Below are 27,431 nucleotides of genomic sequence, written 5' to 3'. Positions count from 1 at the left end.
ATCTTTTATCTACGTGAAAGAATAAGTATGGTAGAGATTCCTGGTTACCATAAATCTGTATGCAGTTTCTAAAGAATTCTGCCATAGCTTTAATACAAAGTACTTTCCTAAAATATTTTAACACATGCTTAATAAATTGGCAACATCTACATTTTTTAATGTTCTGCATACCTAGAAAGTCTTATTATAGTTAGACATCACTAATTTTACCAAAATCAAACATATTTCTAATTTTTTCTCTATTAAAATTTATTAGATTTTTTAAGATGCTTTTTTTAAAACAGCTAACTTTAAAAAGTTAAGTTTCTCCATCAGAAATAAAAATCTGGACAATTATTGTATTTTTAATATATGCTTTTATAGCATTTCAAAAGCAAATCTTAAGTCAAACCAATACCTCCAAAAAGAAATGAAAAACTCAGTTTAATTTCAAGGGTTTGCATAAGATAGAGAATGCAGGTCCTGTTTTATGTTTTATAAACATAAACTGTTATATAATAAATAGAGAAGAAAGAAAAAGACAGTGATAACTATTATCAAGGGTGATCTGCACTGATGTAACCTGAGGCTTCTCTATCAATCACATTTATAGAAAGAATCTTTGTAGTCAAATTTATCATTCACTTTCATGCCCCCACATGGGAGGTGGTAGGTGAGTATCTGTAGGAATACAATTTATTGTCTGCTCCTCCACTCAGAAGTAACTGCATAAAGAGAAAAAAAACACAAACAGAAGTAAATACAGTTATTTCATATAATAGCTAAACCTAAGTAAATACTGATGATTCTGATTATAGAAAAAATTATGGATGAGCAGTTAATATGCTTTGGGAATACTTAAATGGACCAATTACATCAATTTTCACTACTATATTGCAATACAGTATATTAAAATTTTAAAAGTGATCATTTGAATTCAGTGAAGGCATAATATGCTATTGTATTTTCTATGAAACATTTGCCAAGAAACATAATAAAATTAAAAAGTTTGAAGGGTAATATAGTTTTACCCATTTAAGTTTTCAAAGGACAGTATATTAATTATGGGGAAATGGACATTACAAATTATTTAAGTAGTCCTAGGAGCCATAACTGAAAAGAATTCTTAGGCAATAAAAGCTTACATATGTGCATAAAGATAATTAAATTGTAATTCCTGAAACACATTTTATAAACTAAATTTATTATACGAGATTTTTCTAAATAGGAAATACTTCGATCCAATAATTGCTAGTCTAAAGTAGCAAGTTTATGGAGTTAAAACATTTCATTAAAATAATCATGAGAAAAAAAACTTCAGAATTTTCAAATTTAATATTTCTAATATTAAAGGACAAATTTGTTTCTTCTTTGAGATGTGAAATTTTATGAATAATATTAAGAAACTTAGAATACAGAATTATAAATATCAGATATAATGACACTATTAACTCCACAAACACAAATACCACGTTAATTCTAATATATTTTCCTCTTTACCAAATAACTAATAAATCCTTACCCCTGTGTCTGTCCAGTCTACACTCAGAACTTTGTCTTCATGAGCAGCCAAATCATAGAGAGGCGCCTTACAACTAAAAGACAAAAATATTAGCATGTTAAATGCATTTTATAGTATTAAAACAAACCTATGAATAATCATACTTTTCTAAAAACTTTACAGCATTTATCATCTTTGCTCCAATAACCACTTATTATTAAAATTCTGAGTATTTACTTGACCACCTCTCATGTTTTTCTTATATCATTAGCAGACAACAAAGATTTACAACAAACAAATAAAAGGAAAAATGCTATTTATAAAACAGTATTTATAATTAGGCCCATTTTCATACTTCCTTGATTACCTTTACCCCCACATTATAGCTTTATATACACTTTAGCTACCCATCTATCTGCTGATAACTCCCAAATTTATATCTTTTGCCAAAACTCCTCCCCAAGTTTGATATGTACATCCAACTGGCCAATAGCTGGATGTCTATGAGCATTACAAATTTAAACCAACCAAGGCAAAACTTTTGTCCTCACAAACCTCTTTTTCTACTCTTTCTCATCATAGTAAATGGTACCACTAACTATCCAATTGCTCAGGCAGAAAATACGGGCATTATCCTAGATTCTTATCTCCATATTCAATTCATGAGCCAATCTTGCCAAAGAGCAGCTATCTTCAAAATACACCAAAAATCCAACCACTCATCTCTAATGCTACCCCCCGAGTCCAAATAACCATTCTTTCTCTTGAATTACAATAGCCTCTCTGCTTTTATTCTTGTTCCCCTGCTCAAAAACCTCTAAAGCCTTCCTCATCACACTTAGAATGAAACCTAAATTCCTTACCGTGGCCTATAAGTTCCTGCTCAATAAAACCACTGTCTGCCTCATGTCCTGCCACTCTCCTCCTTGCTTTACTCCACTCCACCAACACTGGTTCTCTTGCTATTTTGTAAATATGCCATGATTTTCCCCACCTTATCCACCTTTCCCTCTGCCATGATCTGTGCATGACTCATACCTTCACATGGTTCAATTCACTACCAGGATATCATTTTCAAAGACAGGCTTTTCCCAAAAAAGCATCCCTTTACTCTGCTTTACTCTCATCACAGCACTTACTACTATTATCAGACACTATATGCTAATTGCTAATAAACTATCCAATTGAAATGTATATAACTTCTAGATATTAACAAATCATGCATAAGGTAGCATAAGGATGTTAGAAAGCAGATTTAATGTAAAAAAGAAATTTGGTCAATGCCTCCCCATTCTACTTGTAAAAATATGTAAATAAATTGTGTATGCATTTTATTGGGGGCACTCTACATATACTAGTATTGTAGAAGTAGCCCATGAGTAAGAAAGAAAACTTTAATATTCGGTTATCTTTAAAAATATGTATTTTTATTTAACTTTCTATTAACATATGATTTATTAGAGACCACTGGCCTCTGCTTCTATAGTTATCATATTTATTTTAAGGTTCAGGATAATTTTTCTAAGCTTTCTCCTGTTTTATATAACGAGGTTGAATACATGAATTTTATAAACTTGTGGATTTTTTTTTCTTTTTTGAAGACAAACTACCACAATTAAATTCTTTCAGATTGCAAAAAGCAACATATTAACATAATTTCTTTGATCCCTGCTTTTCTTTATGATATCAATATTTATCATTTCAGTGTCCACTTCATTTTCTCTGCACACAACAGGGAACTGACGTATTCCTCTTGTGGATCATAAATAGGACTTACCTTCTTGTATCCCACAGCTTGACAATGTTATCTAAAGAACCTGAAATCAGCTGCTGCTCATGGGTAGGAGACCACTTTACGGCTGTGACCCAGCCTGTGTGTGAAGTTAGAGACAGTGACACCAAAGAACCATCTGAACAAAGCAAAAATTTAATGATTACCGAACTTGAGAAAAGTAGACAGAACAAATTAAAAAAAAAAACTTGTAGAAAATCATCTTTTTGTACACATCTCTAGTGAGAAGAGAAACTGATGATATTTATACATATTTTTCCCTCCACTGGTTTACATAACTTACCTTTACTTCGGGGATCCCACAGTCTGATATGCCTATCTGAGCTTCCAGATGCTAAACGTTTACAAAGTGGAGAATAGGAGATACAATTAAACACTTTATTTCCTGTCTGGGAAAAAAAAAAGGAAAGAACATTAACCATGGGAAAGGGGATAAAAGTAATCACCTCTACAAGTTTATCACTTTAAAGCTCAAAATTAATCAGAGAACCACTGAATTTATAAGTCTTACCAAAGTTGACTTAAGATTGCCAGACTCAACATCCCATACTCTAATTGTGTGGTCCCAAGATGCACTGCAGATTTCTTCGGCATCTGACCACAGAACCGAGGAAATTGCTTCCTTGTGGCCAGAGAGGGTCACTATGGGCGTCTAAAAATGAAAAGCACCCAAAATGGAAAGCATTTTTAGTTTAGAGTAATTTAAACAATAACAATAATTATTACTTCTGAAGCCTAATGCCAGATATTTTGTCAGATGCTTTGGCTTTCATATCCTGCCTTACTTTTCCTCTTTACAGTGATCCTCCAAGACAGATATTTCTGTATTTATTTTATGAATAAAGATACTAAAGCTGAGAAGGATAACTTGCTCAAGGTCATACAGCTTATAAGTGGCAGATTTAAATTTGAACCCAAATATTATTCCAAAGTCTGTAGTTTTGTACTATATTCTGCAACTTCCTCATCTGTTCTACTTTTCATATTGAGAAGTATTAATATTAACACTAACTTAATTCTTTCAGTTGTCAAATATATGTAGAAGTTAGTAGAAAAAGCTTGAGGTCAGATCTAGGTTTGAGTCAACGTGCTGCCATTTGCTACATGACTCTTCTAGGTAAATTAATTTTAATAGGTTATTCTTACCACCTTATTTTCTCAGCATCTAATCTTTAAATAATGTCCATGGCTCATTTATTAAGACTCCAAAATCTGTACTGTTTCTCTCAAATTAAAATCCCCATACAGGGCCTGTCCTAAATATAAGGAACATGTGAGAGATGGGAGAAATTCTAAAATGAGATAGTTTATCTACTTTCGTAACTTTGTTATGTTTAGTCTTCTTAAATATTATTACCTTGCCTGTAAAATGAGATCAGAGATCAGCAGTTTTTTGGTAAAGGTCCAAAAAGTAAATATTTTAGCTTTTCCAAGCCACATATAATCTATTGCATAATCTTGTTTTTTAAAACCCCTTTAAAATGTAAAAATCATTCTTAGCATTCCATAGTCCAAAAATAGGTCATAGCCAAATCAGGTGTTGGGTTATAGTTTGCCAAGTCCTGGCTCAAATGATCCCTAAAGTCTCTACTCCAGCTTTAAAATTTTCCTGAAAGAGGTAAAAAATTCTGATACACTAATTTTGATAGCAGTTTTATTCATGATTGTCAAACTGGAAACATCCTAAATGTCCTAAAACTGGTAAATAATTACACAAACTGTTGTATATCCATACAATAGAATACTATTATTCAGCTTTTAAAAGGAATAAATCATGATACTCAATGACATGAATCTTTCTCACCAACCCCCAAAAAAACTGGGGTAGGGAGGACAAATCTCAAACACATTATGCTACATGTGAAAAAAAGCTGGATTGAAAAGTATGTATACTATGTGATTCCACTTATATAATATTCTAGAAAAGAAAAATTAAAGAAATGGAGAACAGATCAGTGGTTGCAGGGGACAGAAGTAGAGCGGAAGGGATAACTATCACGAGCAACATAAGTTTTAGGGCAGCAGTCCCCAACCTTTGTGGCACCAGGGACTGGTGCTCCTACGAGAATCTAATACTTGAAGATCTGAGGTGGAGCTGAGGCGGTGACGCTAGTGCTGGGGAGCGGCCCCAAACACAGATGAAGTTTCGCTGGCTCACCTGCCTCTCCCTTCTGCTGTATGGCCTGGTTCCTACTAGGCCACGGACAGGTACTAGTCTGTAGCTCAGGGACTGAGACCCCCTGTTTTAAGGAATGACGAACTATTCTGTATCTTGATTATGTAGTAGTTACATACTCTATACATTTATGAAAATTCAAAACCAATACATCAGAAAGAGTAAATGTTCCTAAATGTAAAATTTTTTGAAAAGGCAGAAAAGTCACCTTTGGCATTGTTACTACAAACAAACTCCAGTAGAATAGCACTGAAGAGAAAAAAAGTAATTTTGAGAGAAAAGGGAAAAAACCTTACTGTATGTTAATGTATGAAACAAATGACAAATTAACTGATCAGTAGCATTATTCATATTAATACAAATCATGTAATAGATAGAAATCCAAAGAGAAGATAATATTTTTGATATTTATCTTATCAATTTGGATTTAAAAATCTAACTTTTTCTATTATTTCTAATTGCAGCACAAGTTTCACCTCAGATAGCACTTCAAAGGTTTCCAGCATAACCTATGAGAAAGTGAATATATAATGATTTCTCTCAAATAAAACAAACAATATATGCAAGCTTATAAAAATAAGAGTTATCAGTACGGCACTGAATGGGAGAAAATACATAATATATATATATATATCTAGCAAAGACTTTGAAACCGGAATACCTAAACAACTTAGAAAAAACAGGCAATACTTTATTTAAAAAATGGGCTGGAAACATGAAGAGGTATTTCATAATTAGATATCAACCGGCTGGGACTTAAATTCCACTACACAAGTTATAGTGTTAACAAACTGACCGTATCAAGTACTGTTAAGGATGTAGAGTAACTTTGACTCTCATACATTGTCAGTGCGAGTATAAATTGATATAACCACTTGGGAAAACTTTTTGGCAGTTTTAACATTCAAAAAGCTGAACTTGTGCATACCCTGTGACCCTACAATTCTACATATGCAGAAATGACTGCATATGTACACCAAAAGACAAGTATAAGAACTTTCATAGCAACTTTATTTACGGTGGCCAAAACTGCAAACAACCTTAATGTCCATCAAAAGAAGAATGGATAAATTCTGGTATATTCATTTGATGGAATACTAGGTATTAATGAAAAGAACCCTTACATGCAGCAGCATGGATGAAACCGTACAGGTTTTATACAAAGTTTCAAAATAGGTGAAACTAATCTAAGATGATATTAAGTCACAAGAGTGATTACCTTTAGGGGCTACTGACTGGCAGGGAGATTAGAGGGAGTCTTCTAGGGTGTTGGTAATTTTCAATGTTTTGTTTTGAATAGTGATTACTTGGGTTATACGGAAGTGTAAAAATTTGTTGAGCTGTACACTTAACTACATGTATGCCAAACTTCAATTAAAAGAAAGGTTAAAAAAAGCGACCTTTTACATAAAGAATTTTTATAATTCAAGCAATCTTCTCAGATATATAATTTAAAGGTTGATCAGAGATGTGTATCAGTAAATTACCACTGGTACAATATCCAACTGGCAAGATGTTTACAGCTTTAATTTGTCCTACCAGACCCAGTGATAAAGAAGCTGAGCTGCTACCAGATCATTCTTCTTGTAATTCAGCAGTCCATGTTTAAACGTATTAAGAAATTATAAGTAACTACTTTCAGTTAGAACCAGCAAGTGCTATTGTTTATTGTATTTTACATGAGTTTGATAAATCATTTATGATCACACTTTATTCCTCATTTTCAATAATTTTTATAAGATACTCTATTACTGGTCACTACAAGAAATAACGTGCAAATGCTGGATTTACTGCACATTCATTATAGCTATAGAAAATAAATGAAAAATGTTTTCTTAAACATGACTCGGTTTTGTTCTTCTCATTAAATATGTTAATATAGGTCAGATCATATTATGACAAATATCTTCCTAACTTAATAGAATAAGAATATAGATAAAATTTCTGAGTTTGTTTAATTGGATCTAGTAGCTAAATCATGGACTCAAAACCCCAATTAAACTTTTGGTTTCTAGTGATTTAGGAGATACAACTAGCATCCCTAGTAAGAATTACATCCTCAGTTTATGAAACAATCAATATTATTAAACAGTCAGGTAATGAGATGCTTCACTTAATTTTAGTGCAAGCTTTAACAATGGAAAGATCCTACTTCAAAATGCACCACAAGATCAAATAGCTAAATAATCAACCCACCAATCTGTAATCCTGATTCAATGCTACAATATTCAATGACTCATAAATGTAGCACAGTACAGCAGTATTTATAATAAAAATTTACAAATCTAGTGAAAGATAGCCTAATTACAATTGAAGCAGCAAGTAAAAAGGAAATTTAAATAGGAAAGATATTAAATCACCATACATTTGTCAACACGAACCTAAGCCAAGTATAGTCAGTTCTCACAAATACTTACCCTTGTCAGTCCCAATTGCTCTGTTTTCTGTTTCTTTCTCGGTCGATTTGTAGATTCCTCCATTTCATCTTCTTCCTCTGTAGGGACTGTATCATAGACATTTAGATTTGCTATTTTAAAAATTTATGGTAAATATTAATTTCAAACAGTCTCAAAGAATTCTTACATTTCTGGGTATATACGTTTTCCATATTATCTCAATTGACTAGGGAATAGATACTTCTACTAATACATAAAAACAATTACATGGGTTACCAATCTTCTAAAAGGAGAAAGCAAAAAGTTAAAGTACATTAAAATCCTAGAACCTAACTAGTTTGATATCTTGATATGTCTTTATAAGATCATAATGATGATCTTATCAAGATTATCATTATGAATATTCATTACTTTATTACATCTATGAAAAATTGCTTACTTCTAACTGTAGGAGTTCTGACCAGATTGTATTTATATTATGAAGATGGGAGTGCCACAAGGTAAACACATGTTAAAAAGACACACATTCCAGCCATGTTTATTCTTCTTATTTTACTTTTCTAACAGTGAATTAAAAGTGTTTCATAGATAATTATTCTTTGATTTTTTAAAAAAAATCTGTTATACATCATTTGGCCAGGTAGCAAACCTAGATGGAAAACCATGTATGTTAATGTTTTGTAACTATTTTATGACTATTACATAGTTTTTCCCAAACCAGACTACAAGCGCCGTAAGGGTAACAACATACCATATGTATCTCATTTACCTAGAACTATCAAAAAATAAAATAGTCCACAAAGGGAAAAATTTCTCAACAAACCACTTTCTGCTTCAAAACTGTTTATTTTAAGCATTTTTGGAAAATCTACTAAAATGAATGATCATCTTTCCTGTCATCTTACACATAATTTCTTAAAACTCTAAGCTTTTCCTGATCCCCCAACTCTGTGTGAACTGTATTTAGGGTACTACACTGTATTAAAGCAATTACCTCAGAAGTAACAGAGGTATTCTGACCTATTTATCTGTGCTATAAATAATTCTATAATACTACTACTTTAAACTTTAAATATCCATGAGTTTCTCCTTTTCTCTCAGTATCTTCTTACTACTATAAATGTGCCTTCCTCTAAGACTTTTTCTTCCGTCTCCTCAATTGTTCCTTCTAATATATGTTTTCAAAGCAAGAAGTTTTGGTAAAATTTTATTAAAAGTTTGTTTTTAAGTAAACCAGCTTAACTAAGAAATTTTCCTAACAGTAAAGTTTATCAAAATTACTCAGAAGATATTTTTGTTTATTTCCAGGTTCCTGAATAAGGGAACTTGGAGAAAATGTTGTTGACACTTGCAGCAATTCAGTGACATTGTCCAATAAATAAGGAGATGGTTCAGGGTCACCAAACCCTGGGCTGCAGACCCATAACAGTCCGTGGCCAGTTAAGAACTGGAACACACAGCACGAGGTGAGCGGCAGGAGAGTCAGCAAAGCTTTATCTGTATTTGCAGCCGCCCCTCAGCGGTGGCATCACTGCATCAGCTCCACCTCAGATCATCAGGTATTAGATTCTCATAGAAGCACTGGTTCCTGGTGCCAAAAAGGCTGAGGACCACTGGTGTAGAAAAACATTTTGAAACACAAAGAAATACACTAATGTTTCTCTACACTATGCTCCTTTGTGTCCTAAAAAGCTCTAGTACATTTTTACGGCAAAATATGGGTTAAAACGCACTCTTTCACTGAGATTCTTGAAATATCATTAATAAGTCATAGTAAAAGAAATATGTGATTTACCTGTAGACCAGATCTTCAGCATCTTATCCCAGGAGCCACTGCAAAACTAAACAGATTTATATGAAGGGTTAAAGAGTATGTACTATAATCCATATTATTTGCCCTATTTTTCCTATTTAACTTAAAACCTTTACTTTGCTCTGAAATCCTTATTAGTGTAATGTCATCTGCCTATTTTCCTAGTCTCCTGAAAGTTGTTCCCTCAATCTTATGGCAACTGAAAGAGCTGCCATTCCTATATGGCCCTGTGCCCTGGCCATGGTTGCTTAGATCAAGTTGGACATCTGATCTACACTGTGCCAATAGGTCTCTTTCTCCTTCTGGATGCTTTTTTTGAGAATTTGTGTTCCAGAGAGTTGAAGTTAGTCTTTTTCCAGGGGCAGATAGTACAGTTGTAAAGCCTGGTAATATGGAAAACCAGGTTTTATTGCTTTGTGGAGAAAGTTAGTTTGAGGTAAGTGAGAATAGAGTCAACTTGGTTAGACAAGAGAGGGAGGGGAGTGCTAGCTACATTCAGGCCTCTACTCCTTGATTCCTGAGACCCAAATGCATCATCGCCCTGCTTGTGATGTGTTTATGCCTTACTTGGATGTCACGCTCTCTAAATTGAAAAAAGTTCAAGATGAGTTCCTATCTTTTATAGCTAAAAGACAGGGTGCAGTTAATTCACTTAAGTTTGAACATGACAACACGTAAACTTTTCTCTATAACTCAATAACCTTAAACCTTTACCTTTGACTGCACAAAAGTCCTCTGTTATGCTAACTGGCAAAGAAATGCTAAAGAAACACTCTTAAATACAGAATACCTCATTGCTGGTTAGGGAATTTTCAAATGGTAAGAGAGTTTGTAACCCCTTAGAAGTCAAATACAGTGGTGCCCTTAGGTTTGTTTCCTTTTAACTAATTTTTACCATTTTGTCATGATAAAGAGCAGATCAGCAATAATAGTAAAACAACCTCTATAAACATTAATCTTAGTGTATGCTAAGGCTTATTAGGTGACCAACTAGACATTTTCAATTAATGGCAGCACTGTGAGTAGCTGAAAGATTGAAAATGTCAATCACTATAATTTGAGAAAGTTACATAAAGAAATTGCTTGTTTACCTATTTCTTAAAATGTCTGCAATTTATATAAAGTTCTAAACCGGAGATACCTAGACTGAGGAATTGAATTTGTCTTTTATTGTATGAGTATTTACTTTTTGGTTTGAAATCGTATTTTTTAGTTACCAGTTGTCATGAAAGTAGGCCAATCATAATGAATATAAGTAGAAACATTTTTTTGTATAAGAAGTTCAAAGCCTAGTTCAAAGTACGAATAACACGTTACTTACTTTGGTTCCTGTGCTATCGACGGCTATAGAATCTACGCTTCCAGCATGACCTCTGCAGCAGTGCAGGGCTTTCACTTTGTTTCTCTCTATGTTCCACTCCCATAGGAGTATAGTCTGATCCATAGAGGCACTCAGTAGTAGGCAAGACAAATTGTCTGAAGAAAAAACACAAGAATAAGAAACAAGTTAATACAAAAATTTAAAATACATCGTGTTCTGAAACTGAAGAACTGAATTTGTTGTTGATAAAAATGTTAAAAAGATAGAAGAGCTTACATGGCCAACTTTGAAAAAGAAGCTACCTTATAAAGGGCATATTTATCAAAATAAAATATATAAATTTAACACACTCAATATGAACTTGAAAATGTGTATTATCTGATATAATTTTAGTAAGGTCTCACTTCTTCTAACATAAATTTTTTATATAATCTTTTTCTTCTTTAGCAGTGTATTTTTGTAAAACCTCAAAATGACAGAGGCATGAGACATTTCCTATCCCATTTATATTCTGCCCCAGCACTGAAAATGGCTTATTTCCAATTCCCTGTTCAGGATTCCTCTCCGTTTTGGCAGAGCCCCTACCTTTTTTCACCCAGGCCACATCTTTTACAACGTCTGTATGTCCCGCAATTGTCATTATTGACTTTCCTTCCAAGGACCAGATCCGAGAAGTCTTATCATAAGAACCAGTCAAAATCCTATGAGGAGAAAAAAATCCTATGAAATATAAAAAGCATCTTTTTCAAACCCTGAAATCAGTTATGACAAAAAAAAAAAAAAAAAAACCTTGAGGATTATACTTTTAAATTCTTCTTTCATATGAGGATTAAAATTTCAAAACACACTACAGTAGATCAGAAGATGTTGTTATATTTGGCTTTTCCTGACCTGCTAAAAATAAAAATGTAACCAAGAAACCCTAGATTTCCTTTTCATTATTGTAAACATTACAACTCTCAGGAAAGCTAAGTAAATTGCTTGTAAAGCCAACAGTCCTTTGTATTACATCAGTGAAACAACATTAAATAGAAAAACTATAAAACCACTTAAGTAAAAGTAAAACCAGTAAAAACATTAACTGTGCGTAATAGCATTCTTTGAAAGTAAGCTCCCACTATATACCACTCTTGAAATATTTTTCTAAAAGTAAGGCCAGTGGGGGTTTGCTCTTAGCAATTCATATCTTCTTGATTCTAGTCTGCCCTTTTTAGCCCTAAAATAGCATAACCTGCATCTGTGGCTGTATAAGTATTTTTTTTCTCCTCTATAAAACAAATTATATCCTTAGTCTTAAAAGCAACATACTCAAATGAGTAAATGCCCTGACACTTGACCTATTCAGAATACAAATGTCACTACAACATCCTGACACAGAAAACTTATTAATAGATATGTTTCTTCTTGACTACACTGAATGTAAAGATCTTTGGCATGGCCACTGATACATGTATCACAAGTTATTTTTCAAAGAATAGAGAAATCAGAGAAGAATCTTCCCATATGCACTTAAAAAGATTGATGGAGGTGGCATAAGAAAATAGATACGAAGACATTTATCTGGTAATACCATTCCTCTGCCCCTTTGATTGAACTGATCCAGTCATCATGGAATAAGCATTGCTCTGGCTGAGGTGCAGTATACTTCTCCACATATTCTAGTTCCACAACCTCTTCCTAGTCACAGAGAGAAACCAGAAATCAGTCAGGTGGTGTAATTTTAAAGCGGTACATTATAAAGAACCCCCAGTTTAATATATCACCATCATGTACATCCCTTCATAACCTAGAAAATTTGGAGCCACACCAAAGGAGAAAAATTTTATTTATCTAACAGTGTGCTCTCAGAGTAATATTAAGAAATAGTAATGACCTTAGAAAACTTATGCTAAAAGTAGGGGAAAAAAGAATATAAGCTTGAAATTACAAAATCAAAAAAAACATATTGTTAAATGAGTACCGAGCTTATGTTTAGGATGATGAAAAAGTTCTGGAAATGGATAGTGGTGATGATTGTGTAACATTGTGAATGTTGTTAATGCCACTGAATTGTACATTTAAGACCGGTTAAAATGATAATTTTTTTATATATTTTACTACAGGTCTGAAAATTGCCCCATAAGAGCAGTTATAAGTTATATTTTAAGTTATAAAAACAATATTTAAGAAAGTCTGAAAATTAGAGGAAGGGGGGGAAATCATTGTAAATCACAAACTGAATCTATGCATTTTTATACGTGCGCAATCATTTTGTACACCTTTATTAGTAGTAAACTTGCTTGCTATTCACTTTCTTGACAATTCTTCCACAAATATGAAGGTATTTTTCCGTATTCATTCATCTGCATTTTTTAATAATACACTCTCAGAAGAAAAAAGAGGATTTCAAAATTGAATATATAGAATCTGAAGTTCAAATTTCTAGGAAAACACAATAATCAAAAGGATCTTTGTTGTTACAGATTCAGGCTGATTCTAAGTGAAGGTTTGCCTTTCTTATGTGATAATATCTTAACAGAGTAGGTAACCATTTGAACTTACTGATGAGATGTTTTCCAGTTCCATGTGTTTGACCAAGGGCATTCGCAGAAACTGGCCCTTGATAAGGAAATCAAACTCCACGTGTTTGTGGAACTCTAAAAAAAAAAATAATAATAAAATAAAATCATCATTTTTAGAACTGAAGTGGTATTGGCAGAGGTATATGAGAGACCCCCAAAACAAACAGGTACCTATTATCCCAGTGTGGCCTCTCAGTTTCTCCAGAATTTCTTCATGGCATAGTTAGGCCATGTATTCCAGTATACTATGTGATTTTTAAGAACAGAAATACTTTGTTCTGTTGGTAGAATGCTTTTGTTATTGTTGGTGGTATAAGTAGATTTTTTAGAAAAATTTTATTCTAAGGAAAATTTCAAGTATATAGATATGTAGATTATGCTGTAGCTATAAAAGTAGATGTAATATAATAAATCCCCATCACCACCGCACACTTTGACAATTACTAACTCACGGACAATCACCTATACTCCTCTACTAGTTTATTTTAAAGCAAATCTCAGATATGGTATCATTTCACCTGTAAGTGCTTTAGTATGTATCTCTAAAATATAAGAACTTAAAAAAAAGTCATATTAAAATACTTAATAATTATTCCTTTGAATATCAAACAGCCAATGTTTATGTGTCTTTATTTCATAAATATTTTTATAGTGAGCTTTTTAGAATCAGCATCCCAAGTCCAAATATTATATTTGATTAATATATTTTATTTAATCTTTAACAATTTCTTTTTTCCCCTTGCCATTCATTTACTTGTTGAAAGAAACTGGGTCATCTGTCTTTTAATATTTCTTACATTATGGGTTTGTTTGATTATATTTGCGAAGTGCCCTTTAACATGTTCCTCTACTACCTATACATCTTGTACACAAAGCAGACCTAAATGCTTAATTAGATTTCAGGTATGGTTTTTTGGGAGTGGGGAGCAAGCTTACGGTAGTGTGTATTTCTTATTACATCACATCAGGAAGCATGTTATCTCATTGTATCTCTTTTTATGACAGTAAGATCTACCTCTGGGGCTCAGATAATGTTAATCTGATCCCATCCATCATGTTCTCTATCAGCCTTTTAACTAATTAACAATTTTAACAACTGCTGAAATCATGACTTAAATCCATTATTTCATTTGGAGTTACAATGTTAAAAATTCTTCATTCTTTGTGCATTTATTAAACATAATCCTTTTAAAAGAAGAGTTACCTCACTGATTATTTGGGTTGTTACTTTAGAAAACTCTGAAATCTGAAATTGCATCTTTAACTCAAGAGCAATGACTGACTCAGTTATTCAATTTATACAAAAAGACAAACCAATGTTCATCTACAAGTTTAGAAAATATACAACTATTTGAGTAACAACAAACAACCATATACCGGTATTGCAAAGCTTCTATTGCAAGAATTCTTATTCTCGTTCAGAGTTTTTCAATAGGTAGAATATATGACATTTTTGACATTTAGAAAAGTAATTATTCATCAGAATTTCTATATACTGATGACAGTAAAGACAAAGACCAATAGGAAATGCCTAACAACATTGCTGAATCAAGAATTACAACTTGCTAGCAATGAAGACTGCAGACCCTGTCTCCCCAAAAATAGTTGCTGAAAAACATCATCTCAACCTTAATAAAAAACTTATGGGATTATTTGAAGATGAAGAAGAAAATATTAGGCATTAGCTTATAAATCTCACCTCCCTATTCTTCCAAATTGTGTAGAATCAAAAGAGCTTTGAAGCATTAGAAATACCTGCCCAAAAATATGCTTGCCTCTAAATAGTGTCTCCTTTGACATATTTTGTTTTTAAAAATCACACTTTATGTTTTCAATTTTTCATGTTGAAATCTTCTATTTTATGTATAGTTTGACTTTTTAAAAAAATATAGAATAAATCTTATAATAAACCTTCATATACCTATAACCTAACTCCAAAGATCAATTTATGGCCAATCTTGTTTAATCAAAAATTTTCCATACATTATTCATATTAACTTTAGGGCTAATAAGTTATATTCGCACAGTATGTGTTTAATATTCATATCTTTATAAATGTTTTACTTCATATTCTTACATGTTAATGTTTATCCATTAGAAAATTTATCTAGTTTTCTAATAAATTCTAAATATTTATAAAATACCAGTATTTATGTTGACATGTTATTACACAACATAAATACTCACATGCTGATATTACCATTTGCTTTGTAGAAGTATAGCGAGTGGAGCCCAAGCACCAAGATGCTTGTTCTACGTCTACCCAACTCAGCCCTCTTTAGCACAATGTCTTAATTATCTCAACATTACAACTATTAAACTAAAATCTTTATTCCTCAATCCCAACCACCTTATCTTCATGTTGTCTTAAAAACAGATTAAACTGAAATATTTTTTCCTAAACTCTTTTATTTCAAATTATTTTTCAAAGTATTAAGAACTGTAGCAGGCAAACCCATGTTATAATTTATAAAGTTTTCCATTATAAAATACATGCAGTTATTATAAAACAAGGCCAAAAAAAAAGGAAATAAAATTAAAATGTGATGTATTTTAGTGTAGATAGCGGTACTGTGCCCTCTCCTAACTTTTCAGAACATATATACTCACCATTTTTGGCCTCCAGCAATTTATTGATGATGTTACTAAGGTCAGCAATTTCAGAGGCTGCAGGGATTGAGAAGGGAACATCATCTACTGCATATCTATAAAAGAGAAATGAAAAGTCAAGATCAAGTCTACAGATATTTTAATGACTGTGAATTTATTCATTCAACAAACATTTACTGGTTATCTAATACATGCCAGACATTTTGCTACATGGGGTTAACAAAAAGGAATTTAAAGTGGTCTCTGTTCTCAGAAAGAGTTAAAGTCTGATAATCAAATCCAATGAAACTATGTCATAAGTAATACATAAAATAAGAGAACAAAGAAGCCATAGGTCAATTCAATTAGAGAAAAGGATGAGAGAGCAAGGTCTGAAAGTAAGCATAAAAAAAGATCACTCTTAAGCTACATATAGAAAAACGAGCTTTTGTCATGTGAAAGAGGGGTAGACAAGAGGAAGAGGTGCAGGAAAGCAGGGAGTGAAGCAAAAACAATAGCTAAGAGTTAATTAAACTGCCCACCCAGCCTAGTCTAGAAAGTGTAATTTTGCTTTAAACAATGAACAAAGAAAAGACAGATAATAAGTATTGCTGAAGAATGTGGAGAAATTAAACCATTATTCATTGTTGGTGGGAAATGTAAAATGGCGCTGTTGCTTTGGAAACATTTGGTAATTCCTTAAAAAGTTAAAACATTGAATTACCATTTGACCCAGCAACTCCAAAGCTAAGTATTTACCCAAGAGAAATGAAAATATATGTACACACAAAAACTCATATACAAATGTTCGTATCATCACTATTCATAATAGCCAAAATGTGGAAACAACCCAAATGTCCATCAACTGAACAATGGAAACAAAATGTAGTATATATCCATGGATGATGCCTAAAGCCATTCACAAAGATCACGTTATACAATTCCACTTATATGAAATATTCAGAACAGACAAATCTATAGACACAGAAAGTAGATTAGTGGTTGCCTAGGGCTGGGGGACCGGAAGGCCTGAGTGTTAACAGCTAAAAGGTAATGAAAAATGTTCTAAAATTAAAGGTAGTGATGTCTGCGTAATTCTGCAAATATATTCAAAACCACTGAAATGGACACTTTAAACTTGTGAATTCAATTGTATGTGAATTATATTTCAAAGTTGTTACAAGAAAGAAAGAAAGGAGAGAGAGAAAGAGAGAGAGAGAGAGAGAGAAAGGAAGGAAGGAAGAGAGAAAGAAGACAGAAAGACAGACGGAAACACATGTTCAAATAGGTCTCTTTTTGCCACAACGGGAGTCTTTGGGGGAGGGGCTTCAGATCTTGTCAAAATGTAGATTCTAAATAAGGAGGTCTGGGGTGGAGTCTGAGAATCTGCTTTTTCTAACAAGCTCCCAAGTTCTGCTGTTGCTGCTGGTTCTCAAACTACAATTTGAGTAGTTATAAATATATAACTATAGTTATATATTTATCATGCCACAAAAAGTAAGCAGTTATTTCGGTTCTCCAAAAGGTAAAAAAATCTAGAAACTAAAAATTTTCATTCTTTCATTTACCATTTGGGTCAGTAAAATGAGGCGTTGGGGAGAAGTAGCCTAATTCACATGCACACTTATGAATATATATGTAAATAATATACATATACATGAATAAAACTATTTTACTTCCTCATTTTATTGACCAAGACATATACATATTTTTGGAGAATCAAAAAATATATACACACATCTACATATACATGACGTTTGTTTATTTCATGGGTTAAAATGCAGTGGTATATTATTTCTTAAGAATTCACGTGCATCAACAATAATCTCAAGAAAAATTTCGCTTGGAAAAAACAGTGGCCATGCTATTGCATCATATTTCTTAAGAAGTATTTAGACTAATTTTTAACTTATTTATAATATGATTTATGTATACTTCAAGCAACAACACAAGAGAAGTGAATATGATTTACCAGGTCAATTCATAAAGCTACAAACGCACCACAGGGCAGAACATAATTAGGTTTCAAATGAATGCTATAGACCTGGGGACTATTGGTAAAATGTTTATATATACATATATGTATACGTACACAGAGATGTGTATATATGTGTATACACACACACACACACACACCCACACACGTAACTGAATACACAAATCTGTAACTGAATTGACTTTTCACACTTATCGAAAACCAGTTCTACTAAGCCCCTCTTTAAAGGTCCATTTCCTAACCTGGTTTAGGAAAGCATCGTCTATCACCTACGCAAAAAAATGAAGTGTTTTCAAAAACTTGTGAAACACCATTAACGCACAGCCTTTAACGACTTGATCCATTGTTCATTAATTATACAATGTAATTCATTCAGGAAACAAGCCTAAACCCTTTCAGGCCCTTCTACAGTTACAATTCAAATTATACAGAGCCTGAGAAGCTAGGCAGAAAGGAGGCAATAACGGGTCTCTGAGAAATCCTCGCAAGGTACCACTTCCTCTTGAGCGGAAAACACGCCAAACGGAGAGTCCAGGAAAAAAAAAGCGGGTGATGGTGGTGGCGAAAGTGAATACGGCAATGACAACCGAGGATCCCAGGCAGGGGAGAGGAGAAAAGGGGAACATGCTTACTTACTTCTTGTTGTCAGTGAAGAAGCGTGTCTGGAGCTGAGCCATGGCGGGGAGTACACACAAGACCTGCCGACGAAATCGTATGTTACCATACAACGGGCGCTCTTGTCCCTTAGGTCTACAAAAAACGGCAGCTCAAAATTACACTGCGCAGGTAAGCAGAAGCTGCAGTCCAAGACTGGGATTCCGCTTTCTTTCCTCGGGCCTCCTAAGCAAGAGACCACGAGGCTGCCCTTCTACGGAGGCCCAGCCCACAAACATCAACTACCTATTCCTAGATTTTAGGAATCATCGATTAGCAAAGCATAGTCTTAAAGACGGCGTATCCCTTTAATCTTTTTGGATTTCCTTTAGTATATTTAGGCCTGTGATCGAATAGGAAGACACAGAAAGGACCAATTCAAATCTGCTTCTCTCTCCCTTTTTTAAATTCAAGATGCTGTCTTTAGCCCCAATACTTCAACACAGCGCCTAGGTACTACAACCCCCAGACAGCAGCGCTTCTCAGACGCTGTAACCACTGGGAATTGTAGTCCTTTTTTGCCACGCTGCCCTCAGAATATCTTACTTGCGTTAACCTTCCGGACTCCGGCCAGATATTTATATTTCCTCTGTCTTCAGCTTTAATTTACTAAGCGGTTCTGGGTTTATTTTCCCACGCATATTCCCAATCAGAACCTCACTCTACTGAGATTTTTCATGGCCTCTCGTCTCTAGCTTCAGGCAGTAAATCCATACGGGAAGAGGGAATACAAAAAAAGAAGAAAAAAAAAAAAACGAATCAGAAAGAGAACCAACGATGGTGGCCGATAGTGGTCCTATCTCACGGTACCGTGCTGCGCGCTCTCGGAGGGAGTGCGCCTGCGCATTGTGCTGGTCTCCATGGCGGGGCCTCGGAGCCAAGACGAGGTTGAGTAGACTCGTTTTGAATTTTCTCCCCTCTGCTCCAGCACTTTGTGGACTACCCTCCTTGCCCTGTAGGGCTCTCGGCGGTGGCAGGACTGGGGGAGTCGGAGGTTTGGCAGAGCTGTCTGCGCCGACGGACCGGACGCTACTTCCCAACCCCCCTTTCTTCCCCCTGCCTCCTCCCATCACCTCCTGACCCGCCAGGTCCCCGAGCGACTGCGGGCCCCCGCCCCTCACCGCAGCCGGGTCCTGCTGGCGCCTTCCGCGCCCTGCCAGGGGTCTTCTTCAGGACCCTCCTTGGCGAGGCCTACTACCCCCCGCCCGGGACAGGGTTGGCGGGCCCCGGGGAGGCAGGCTGGAGAAGGTGGAGGTTGGGAATCCTGAGGAGGGTTGCTGAGTACGAGAACGCGCCACCACCGCGGAGAAGGACCCGGACCCCTTGGGCGAGAGCGCCCAAAGTGTGGTCCTTCGCGCTGCCCCACGGCCCGCTTTTTATTTTTTCCTCTTTATATGCCCTTTTATGTCTTAAGTTTAGGAGGGGAAAAGCGTCCTCCCACACCTCTGGTTTTTGATTTTTTTTTTCTTTTTTTGGTCTTCAGGGTATCCAAAGGCCTATGTCTTATTCTCAGTGCCCGAAAATTATTCTAATTGAATTTAATTGTTTTTCTGAGGGAGGATGGGTGGAGAGAGATTATCTAGTTGTCAAAGTCACTTTTTAAGGCGTTCGCCAGAAAAGCACCAAGAGGGGGACTTCAAGAAGCAGCAGTTTAGAATCAGGCAGAAGTGTATTGCAGTTTGTGGGTAGAGCGATATGTGTGCAGGTGAAGACAGCTAAAGCTTTCCTTTTTTTTTTTTTTTTTTTAACAAGCTGCTTAAAGATGTACTTCAATCAACCGTAGAATATGAGAAGTGATTTAAACAATTGTAAGCGAAAAACAGTCTTTTATTAGAGAGCAGTGACAATGAAACTAGGACTATTTTCAATTTTCTCACCTTTTTAGAATGCAGGTCCTGAAACCCAAATGCCTGGATTTCAATCTGGCCTTAGCTACTTATTTATTAACCAGCACTGTGCCACGTTTTGGTTATCTGTGAGGATTAAATGCCACATAATAAATGTTGTTATTACCATCATTCTCATTTAGATATCAATTTAACTAGCTTTGCCAACGGCTACAGATAAGGGAGAATAATAGCCTCTTGATTAGAGGAATAAAATTAAAAAACCTCTGTGCTGGTAAATAAAAGCGGTTGTCATTTAATTATGTGACTCATTGTAATGGTGAGAATTGCATTTGTTGAATAAGTTAGACCACCTGAAACTTGAAACAATTTCTTAATTGAAGTTTCCCTATTTAATCCATGTTTTCTGAGTTCGGTAGAAGTGGAAAGAAATGTGGTAGTTTTAAACATCATTCTCCTTTAACCATAAGTGATTTTTGACTTAAAACAACAGAAAAATTACCTGAATTAAATTTTATTGAACCTGAAATCTTCAATTAATTAGGTTCTTTTTCAGATAATTTTTTATTATTGATAATATCTCATTGGTTTAAATATCTTTAAAATATATAATTGTAGATTAATACATCTTAAACTATCATTAATTTGAAATTTATGAAAATATAGTACCTGACAAGAGTCAATGTAGGTTGATCTTAAATCGAATTGAAAAATATGATCAGTAAGATAAAAGAACCTGAATGCTTAATAAGATAAAACTTCAATTGACAATGAAGAAATATTGAAATCACTAAAAATACATTTTTCATGTGACTGAAACTTAGTTAAGTGTTCCAAAATAACTGAACACTTAGTATGATGACTTTGGTATTTTTTTAGCAGTGACATGTCTTATATTTGGTGTTGTATCCGTGCAATACCTAGGGTAGTTAGTGCTTTTATTTTTCTTAAGCTTACTTAGAATATTAACTGCAAGCTTTTGATTCTTAATAATTTCTTACATAATTTATTTACTGTGGTCCTCAAGAAGACACACTTGTTCCCTGGAGAACCACAGCTTGGGAAATATATTTCTCTTTATTATAGGTTTCTTTTTTTCTGTATATGATGGCATGGCGTTGTATGATATAAAAACTGTTCATAGGCTTTGGAATCCTAATTGTTCTGGGGTTTTTTTTCTTCCCCCCTGCTTAGTTTTGAATCTGAGCTCTAATACTCTGAGACATTAAGCAAGGTACTTGACAGCTTTGGTTTTCTTATCTGTAGAGATATTAAGATCTACCTCAGAGTCATTGTGAGGATTACATGAAGTAACTTGTAAAGTTCTCAAAGAGCAAAGAGGGGAAAAGAGGTATGTATATGCAGGGTAAGAAATGAGTAGAAACCAAGACTACAAAGACATTTATAGGGAGGACAAACCTTAGATAAAAGAGACATTGTGAATATTAGCCTTAAATTTTTTTCACTGAAAAGTGAAAAGTTAAAATGCTATTGTTTATACACATAAATACATACATTTAAAATTTTGATGTTTATTTAACATGCTATAACTTTCAAAACCCATCTTTAAAAAATAAATTATTCTATAAAATATTTGTGAATTAGGAGTCTTGATTTAATTTTGATACCACTGATTCATATCAATTTTGTGTACATCATAAAAGGTACATTATGGTATTTACCTACCCTAAAAAAATGAGAGAAATTTTATTTTCTAAAGTACTTTTGAGCAATATTTTTTAATGTAGTTAATAATATCTGACACTGATACTAAATAGATTTCAAGATTCTTTAAATCTTGAGACACTAACCAAGGTACATAAAGTTAAGAGACACTCTAGGACTAAACCTCAGGTGGCTTCATCCTTTAGTTCTGTTTGGGGCTTAATTCTCAGACTATTGGTTTTAATGGATAAATTTTACTACAGAAAAGTCTATAGGAGGAAACAAAATTATCAGGTGTTAAGACAGGTTTTTAGAAATTGCAGCTGAGAATTGCCTTTAAAATTTTGAACGAATAGAAATGCTGTTGAACAAAATCAAAACAGCAGTGGCCCAAGTATGTCCTACAGAGATATGGGTGACTACAGCCTGAATAGTTTCTTCCCCTCTGCCATGTATTTACTATGTATTAAAAACTCATTTTCCCAATAAATAAAAAACATTGAACTTCTAATTTAACACTTTCTTCCTAATCGTTGCTTTTGTTATAAGGTAAAATCCACTTTTTAATGTAATATGAAACGTTCTAGAAAGCAATTTGCGGGCAAAATTTAATGCCTTAGTGTATATTCTGAAGTCTAATCGTTAACTGTTCTTTTTATCTAATCCCAATACTACTTACTTAAGAAATAAGGTTGTCAGATCAATTCCAGGACTTTTATAAGGAGTAGAGTATTTAGCTTCCATGACTCCAAAAGATGCCATATTAGTAAATATTTTCATTGTGGAGAAAAATGTAATTTGCTGCAGAAGTCTTTGTTTCAGTAGTAGTTCTAAAAAGTGAGAGTTGATACAAAACCCTAGTCCAAATGTCAAATTTTATATAGAGAAAGAGGTTAAGTCACCTATCACAGAACAAAATTATCTACAGTCAGTCCTAGTTTTAGTTTTCAGTTAAGTCAACTGATGGTTCCACTATACCAGGCTGGTAATGGCTATTTTATAATAAAATCTGCATAACAAAAATCTAGTATTTTTCTTTATGTGTAGGAACAAAATAAAATATATGTTGAATACCTTCTCATTACAGAAAAAATGCTGCTATGAAGACATAATTATAGCTTTCACATAAATGAAGCTACAACTATCATGATTTAGTGCTCCAAAAAGGAAGAACTTCAGTGGACAAGAGAGGGCATTTTGGGGGGTAGTAGAATGCTTGAGGCCTGGAATTTAAACTTGAGCTACTGTCTGAAGGTAATAATTTTATTTTTAATTGACATTAAGAGCTCTATAAAAGTTAACTATTGTCCATTAACAAATTAAGGAAAAAAATCAAACTACACTTTGTATATAGGTACTTTGTTCTGTTACAACATTTATATCTAGCTATTTAATATTATCTTCATTCTTAACAACTTTACATTGATATAGTAAAAGGGTTATGCAAATTGATAGAATTAGTGAAGGAAGGAGTCATACTTTTCACTGCATTCAAATTATTTTCTTAAAGGGTGTCTGTAACTTAAAATGCACTTTTACTCTCCAATTCAGCAATGGGTTAGGTCACTAGATATTGAAACCCACTTTTTCATGTAGAAACTAGTAGTATTTTCCCAGTGTAATCACAAAAACCTTGCTTAACCAATGGTATAGTTGCAGTACATACTGAAAGGGAAATTTAGAGTTTTGAGTTCCCAGAAGACAGAAAAGTTATCTTTTTTCCATTGGCAAAATTCCAGTTTGGGCAAAGTTCTGAAGCAGGTGGTTTATGTTTGGCAATCTTCCTAGTTTAACATCATACCCCCCCCCTTCACTAGTGCACTTCTCTAGGGTATTCATCCTGGCCTCTGTCTTCACTGCAGCATCTAGCTCAGTCAGGACTGCTGAATCCCCTTTTAAGTGCTCTGAGCCTCATGTACCTGCTTTCCCACCTCTAAATTAAACTTCAGGGTAGCTTTTTAAAATGTATCTTAAAGGAAGTAAGCTATCCTTATATAAAGTCACACAAATTTGTTAATGACTGATATTCTCTCCAGATTTCTTTTTGAGAGAAAATACTTCAATAAAAATTTCATTGATGAAATTTCAGATAGGGTAAGAGAAAGTAAGTAAAATAAATATTTTAGGCCAGGAGGGATAATTTGTAATGAGGTCAGGGCACCTTAAGAAGCTAAGGGTAAGTTTTTGGAATTCTTTCTTCTAAGCTATTTGCAGTTTTTACCTCCTTCCACAAGCTCTACTTTTGAATTTACAGAATGTTTTCTCTGTGGGCAATGCCTGCATAGTGAGAGCTCTAGCTTTCTTCTGAGGTCAGAGATCTTTAGATTGCTTGTAGAAGGGCCTCTAATTAAATTTCAACCAAAAGTTGAGAGCAAATGAACAAAGAATTTCTTTTTAGCATCTTTAGTTTGTTAACCTATACAACAACAAAAAAATAAGATACAAAGTTATGGCTAATGAAGGAGGGAGCTTTGTTACCTTGAAAGACTTCCTATTATAATAATAAACAATGGGCCTTAGGATCAATACAGGTAAGTTTGAGTCCTTGCTAGGCCACTTAATATATGGATAATCTTGGTAAGGTTGCTTAATTGTTTGAGTCTTATTTCCTTATATGTAAATTGGAGAAAGTAACTGAATCATAGGGTTGTTGAAAGGATTAATTAAATAAAATGACTTGTAAAACACTTTTAGCATAGTACTTTACTATATGGTAAGTGCTCAATAAATGATAACCTAATAACCTTGAGCAGTGAGCCTCAATTTCTTTTTCTGTAAAATGGTGATAATAGGTCCTACATCACAGAATAGTAGAGTGATTATTAATAATTCCAGCTAATAATAATTATAAAAGCATTCAATAAGTATTAGATTATTTTGTAGCTATGATAAATTTATAATATTCACCTATTTTATAATACTTATATTTAAAAATCAAAATAAAGAGCTCTCACAAATATTTCTTAATATCGTTTTAGACAGTGAGTATTTTAATATATTTAATTTACTTTAAAAAATTAAGTTATATTCTTGACAGTAATTATTTCAGTTTTATTAAGTCCCTCAGTAGGACTTTATTTTCAATTGAATCTAATTTTGTAAAAGTTTTTTCTTTTAATAGAATTCTTTTATTTTTCTGCTCAGTGCACATTAGAAGCCAGTCAATAAATAATAGTTAATGAATTTTAAAAATCACCAGGATAATCAACTGTTAGTAACATAAAATCTTTGAATTGGATAGGGTCTTAGAGATCACTCATACCAACTCCTCATTTTAAAGAACTAGAAATTGAAGTTCAGAGGAATAGTTTGGATTTTTTTCATCAAATCTAGACTGACGCCATGTTCTTTGTCTACTACATTTATGAGATGTGTGAATTTTTAAACAATAATATTGAAGTAGAGCTTATGAGTCATCTAAAAGTATAAAATTTTTTATAATTTTTTAAAGTTAGTATAGGAAAGTATATTTAGAAGCTTCATAGTAGCCAGATAAGTTTTGATTATGTCAGTGGGATAGTATTTAACAGGTTTTTGCCTTTAAGAACCAAAGGATTTATTTAGTCTGTTTAGATACTTATTTAGATAAGTGAAATTTTGACCCTAGTTTGCATCATTATAGGTGGTAAAATAATTTATTGAGCACTGACAGTGTACTAGAAACTGTCAAGCCCTTTGTATACATTATTTAATCTTTATAATAACCCTGTGAGGTAGATGCAATATTATTCCCAATTGGCAGATGACAAAACTAAAGCTCAGGGTAGTGGTTAACCAATTTGACAAGTAGTAAGTACAAAGCTGAAATTCAAACCCATACCGTATGACTATGCTGTTTTATTGACAAAACCCTCTCAGATTTATTTTATAAGTTAATGAAAAAATAATATATTTTTTTACATACCCTAATTCCAACATTGTCCAGAGTATAACTTAACCCAAATTTCAAGATAATTTTGGAGTTCATAGACTGATTTGTTACTGGCTTTAGTTTGCAGTCACTCTGATTGCCGCCCCCCCCCGCTTTTTTTTTTCTTAAGACTTCTTATTTTTAGAACAGTTGTAGGTTTTTAGAAAATTGAGCAGGTCATGAAAAGATTTCCATATTCCTTCCCTCACCTCTCTCACCCCACTCCCAGCATGGATTTCCCTATTATTAATGCATTAGTGTGATAACATTTCTTAAAATTAATGAACCAATATTGATACATTATTATGAACAAAAGTTCATAGTTTACATTAATATTAATGTTCACTCTGTGTTATACAGTTTTACGGATTTTGACAAATGCATAATGTCAAGTATCCACCATTACAGTATTATAAAAAATTGTTTCGTCACCATGAAATCTCCTGTGCTTCATCTGTTCATCCTTCCATAATCTAACCTCTGGCAACACTGGCCTTCTTAGTATTTCTATGGTTTTTGTCTTTTGAAGAACGTCATATATTTGGAATTATACAGTATATGGCCTTTTCAGACGGGCTTCTTTCACTTCACAGTAAGCATTTAAGGTTTGCTTGTCTGTAGTTGTACCAATATGTGCACTCAATTCTAAAACCAGAAAAAAAAAATTATTTTCTGTAAGAGTTTCTGTCTAGCCTGTTGATTTCTTCTCCCTCAGTTTACTTTTTTTTTCTTTTTTTCTTTTAACCCCCTTTACCCACTTCTCCCATCCCACCCACACCCCACTCTCTACCTCTGTCAATCACCAATTTGTTCTATGAGCTTAGTTTTCTTTTTAAACACTCCACATATAAGAGATCATGTGGTATTTGTCTTTCTCTGTCTTATTTCACATAGCATATCCATGTACCTGTTGGCCATCTTTATGTCTTCTTTGGAAAAATGTTCAGAGCTCTGCCCATTTTTTATTGGATTTTTTTTCATTGAGTTAAATCATGTACTCTTGCCAGGTACATGATTTACAGATATCTTCCCCTATTCAGTATGTTGCCTTTTCATTTTTTTTTTATGGTTTTCTTTGCTGTGCAAAAGCTTTTTAATTTGATGTAGTTCCACTTGTTTAATTTGCTCTTGTTGCTTTTGCTTTTAGTATCAGAAGGAAAACATCACCGAGATCTGTAACAAGTTTACTGCCTATGTTTTCTTCAAGGAGTATAATGGTTTCAGGTCTCAC

General features: G+C 33.6%; 2 protein-coding genes across 7 annotated transcripts in view; one reads left to right on the top strand and one right to left on the bottom strand.

Moving 5' to 3' along the window:
* Positions 1-336: 336 nt before the first annotated feature.
* Positions 337-20,055, bottom strand: WDR12 (WD repeat domain 12). Of its 4 annotated transcripts, none has more exons than XM_023536010.1 (14): positions 19,900-20,055; positions 18,761-18,822; positions 16,150-16,244; positions 13,520-13,614; positions 12,549-12,655; positions 11,564-11,679; positions 10,979-11,133; positions 9,640-9,685; positions 7,866-7,951; positions 3,784-3,924; positions 3,556-3,661; positions 3,258-3,390; positions 1,502-1,574; positions 337-704 (listed from the first exon to the last, which is right to left on the bottom strand). In XM_023536010.1, exons 2-14 carry the CDS (start codon positions 18,799-18,801, stop codon positions 627-629), a joined length of 1,272 nt encoding a protein of 423 aa, XP_023391778.1. In that variant the 5' UTR covers positions 18,802-18,822; positions 19,900-20,055; the 3' UTR covers positions 337-626. The 4 variants fall into 4 exon arrangements, with proteins under 4 accessions (XP_023391778.1, XP_011367426.1, XP_011367425.1 ...); XM_011369124.2 differs by lacking the exon at positions 19,900-20,055 and adding an exon at positions 19,555-19,770; XM_011369123.2 differs by lacking the exon at positions 19,900-20,055 and adding an exon at positions 19,325-19,537.
* CARF (calcium responsive transcription factor) overlaps positions 19,604-27,431 on the top strand; it is a 76,927-nt gene continuing 69,099 nt past the window's right edge. For 2 of the 3 annotated variants that reach the window (XR_002782496.1, XR_002782493.1), the window contains exons 1-3: positions 19,604-19,665; positions 21,892-21,976; positions 23,378-23,544. The gene's annotated coding sequence lies outside the window, so the exon portion shown is untranslated. Of the gene's footprint in view, positions 19,666-20,530; positions 20,587-21,891; positions 21,977-23,377; positions 23,545-27,431 lie in introns of all 3 variants that reach the window. The other variant, XR_002782495.1, reaches the window with a different exon arrangement.

The sequence above is a fragment of the Pteropus vampyrus genome, unplaced genomic scaffold (assembly GCF_000151845.1).
Source record: "Pteropus vampyrus isolate Shadow unplaced genomic scaffold, Pvam_2.0 Scaffold146, whole genome shotgun sequence".
NCBI classification, from domain to species: Eukaryota; Metazoa; Chordata; class Mammalia; order Chiroptera; family Pteropodidae; genus Pteropus; species Pteropus vampyrus.
Note: the sequence above shows the minus strand (reverse complement) of the source record. Positions and strands in the feature narration are given on the sequence as shown.

Coding starts and splice junctions, on each gene's coding strand:
- WDR12 (XM_023536010.1), bottom strand. CDS start 18,801: ATGGCTCAGCTCCAGACACGCTTCTTCACTGACAACAAGAA. Junction 11,680..12,548: donor ATCAAAGGGGCAGAGGAATG/GTATTACCAGAT, acceptor TTCTCCTCATAG/GATTTTGACTGGTTCTTATG. Junction 11,134..11,563: donor TGTGGCCTGGGTGAAAAAAG/GTAGGGGCTCTG, acceptor TTTTTTCTTCAG/ACAATTTGTCTTGCCTACTA.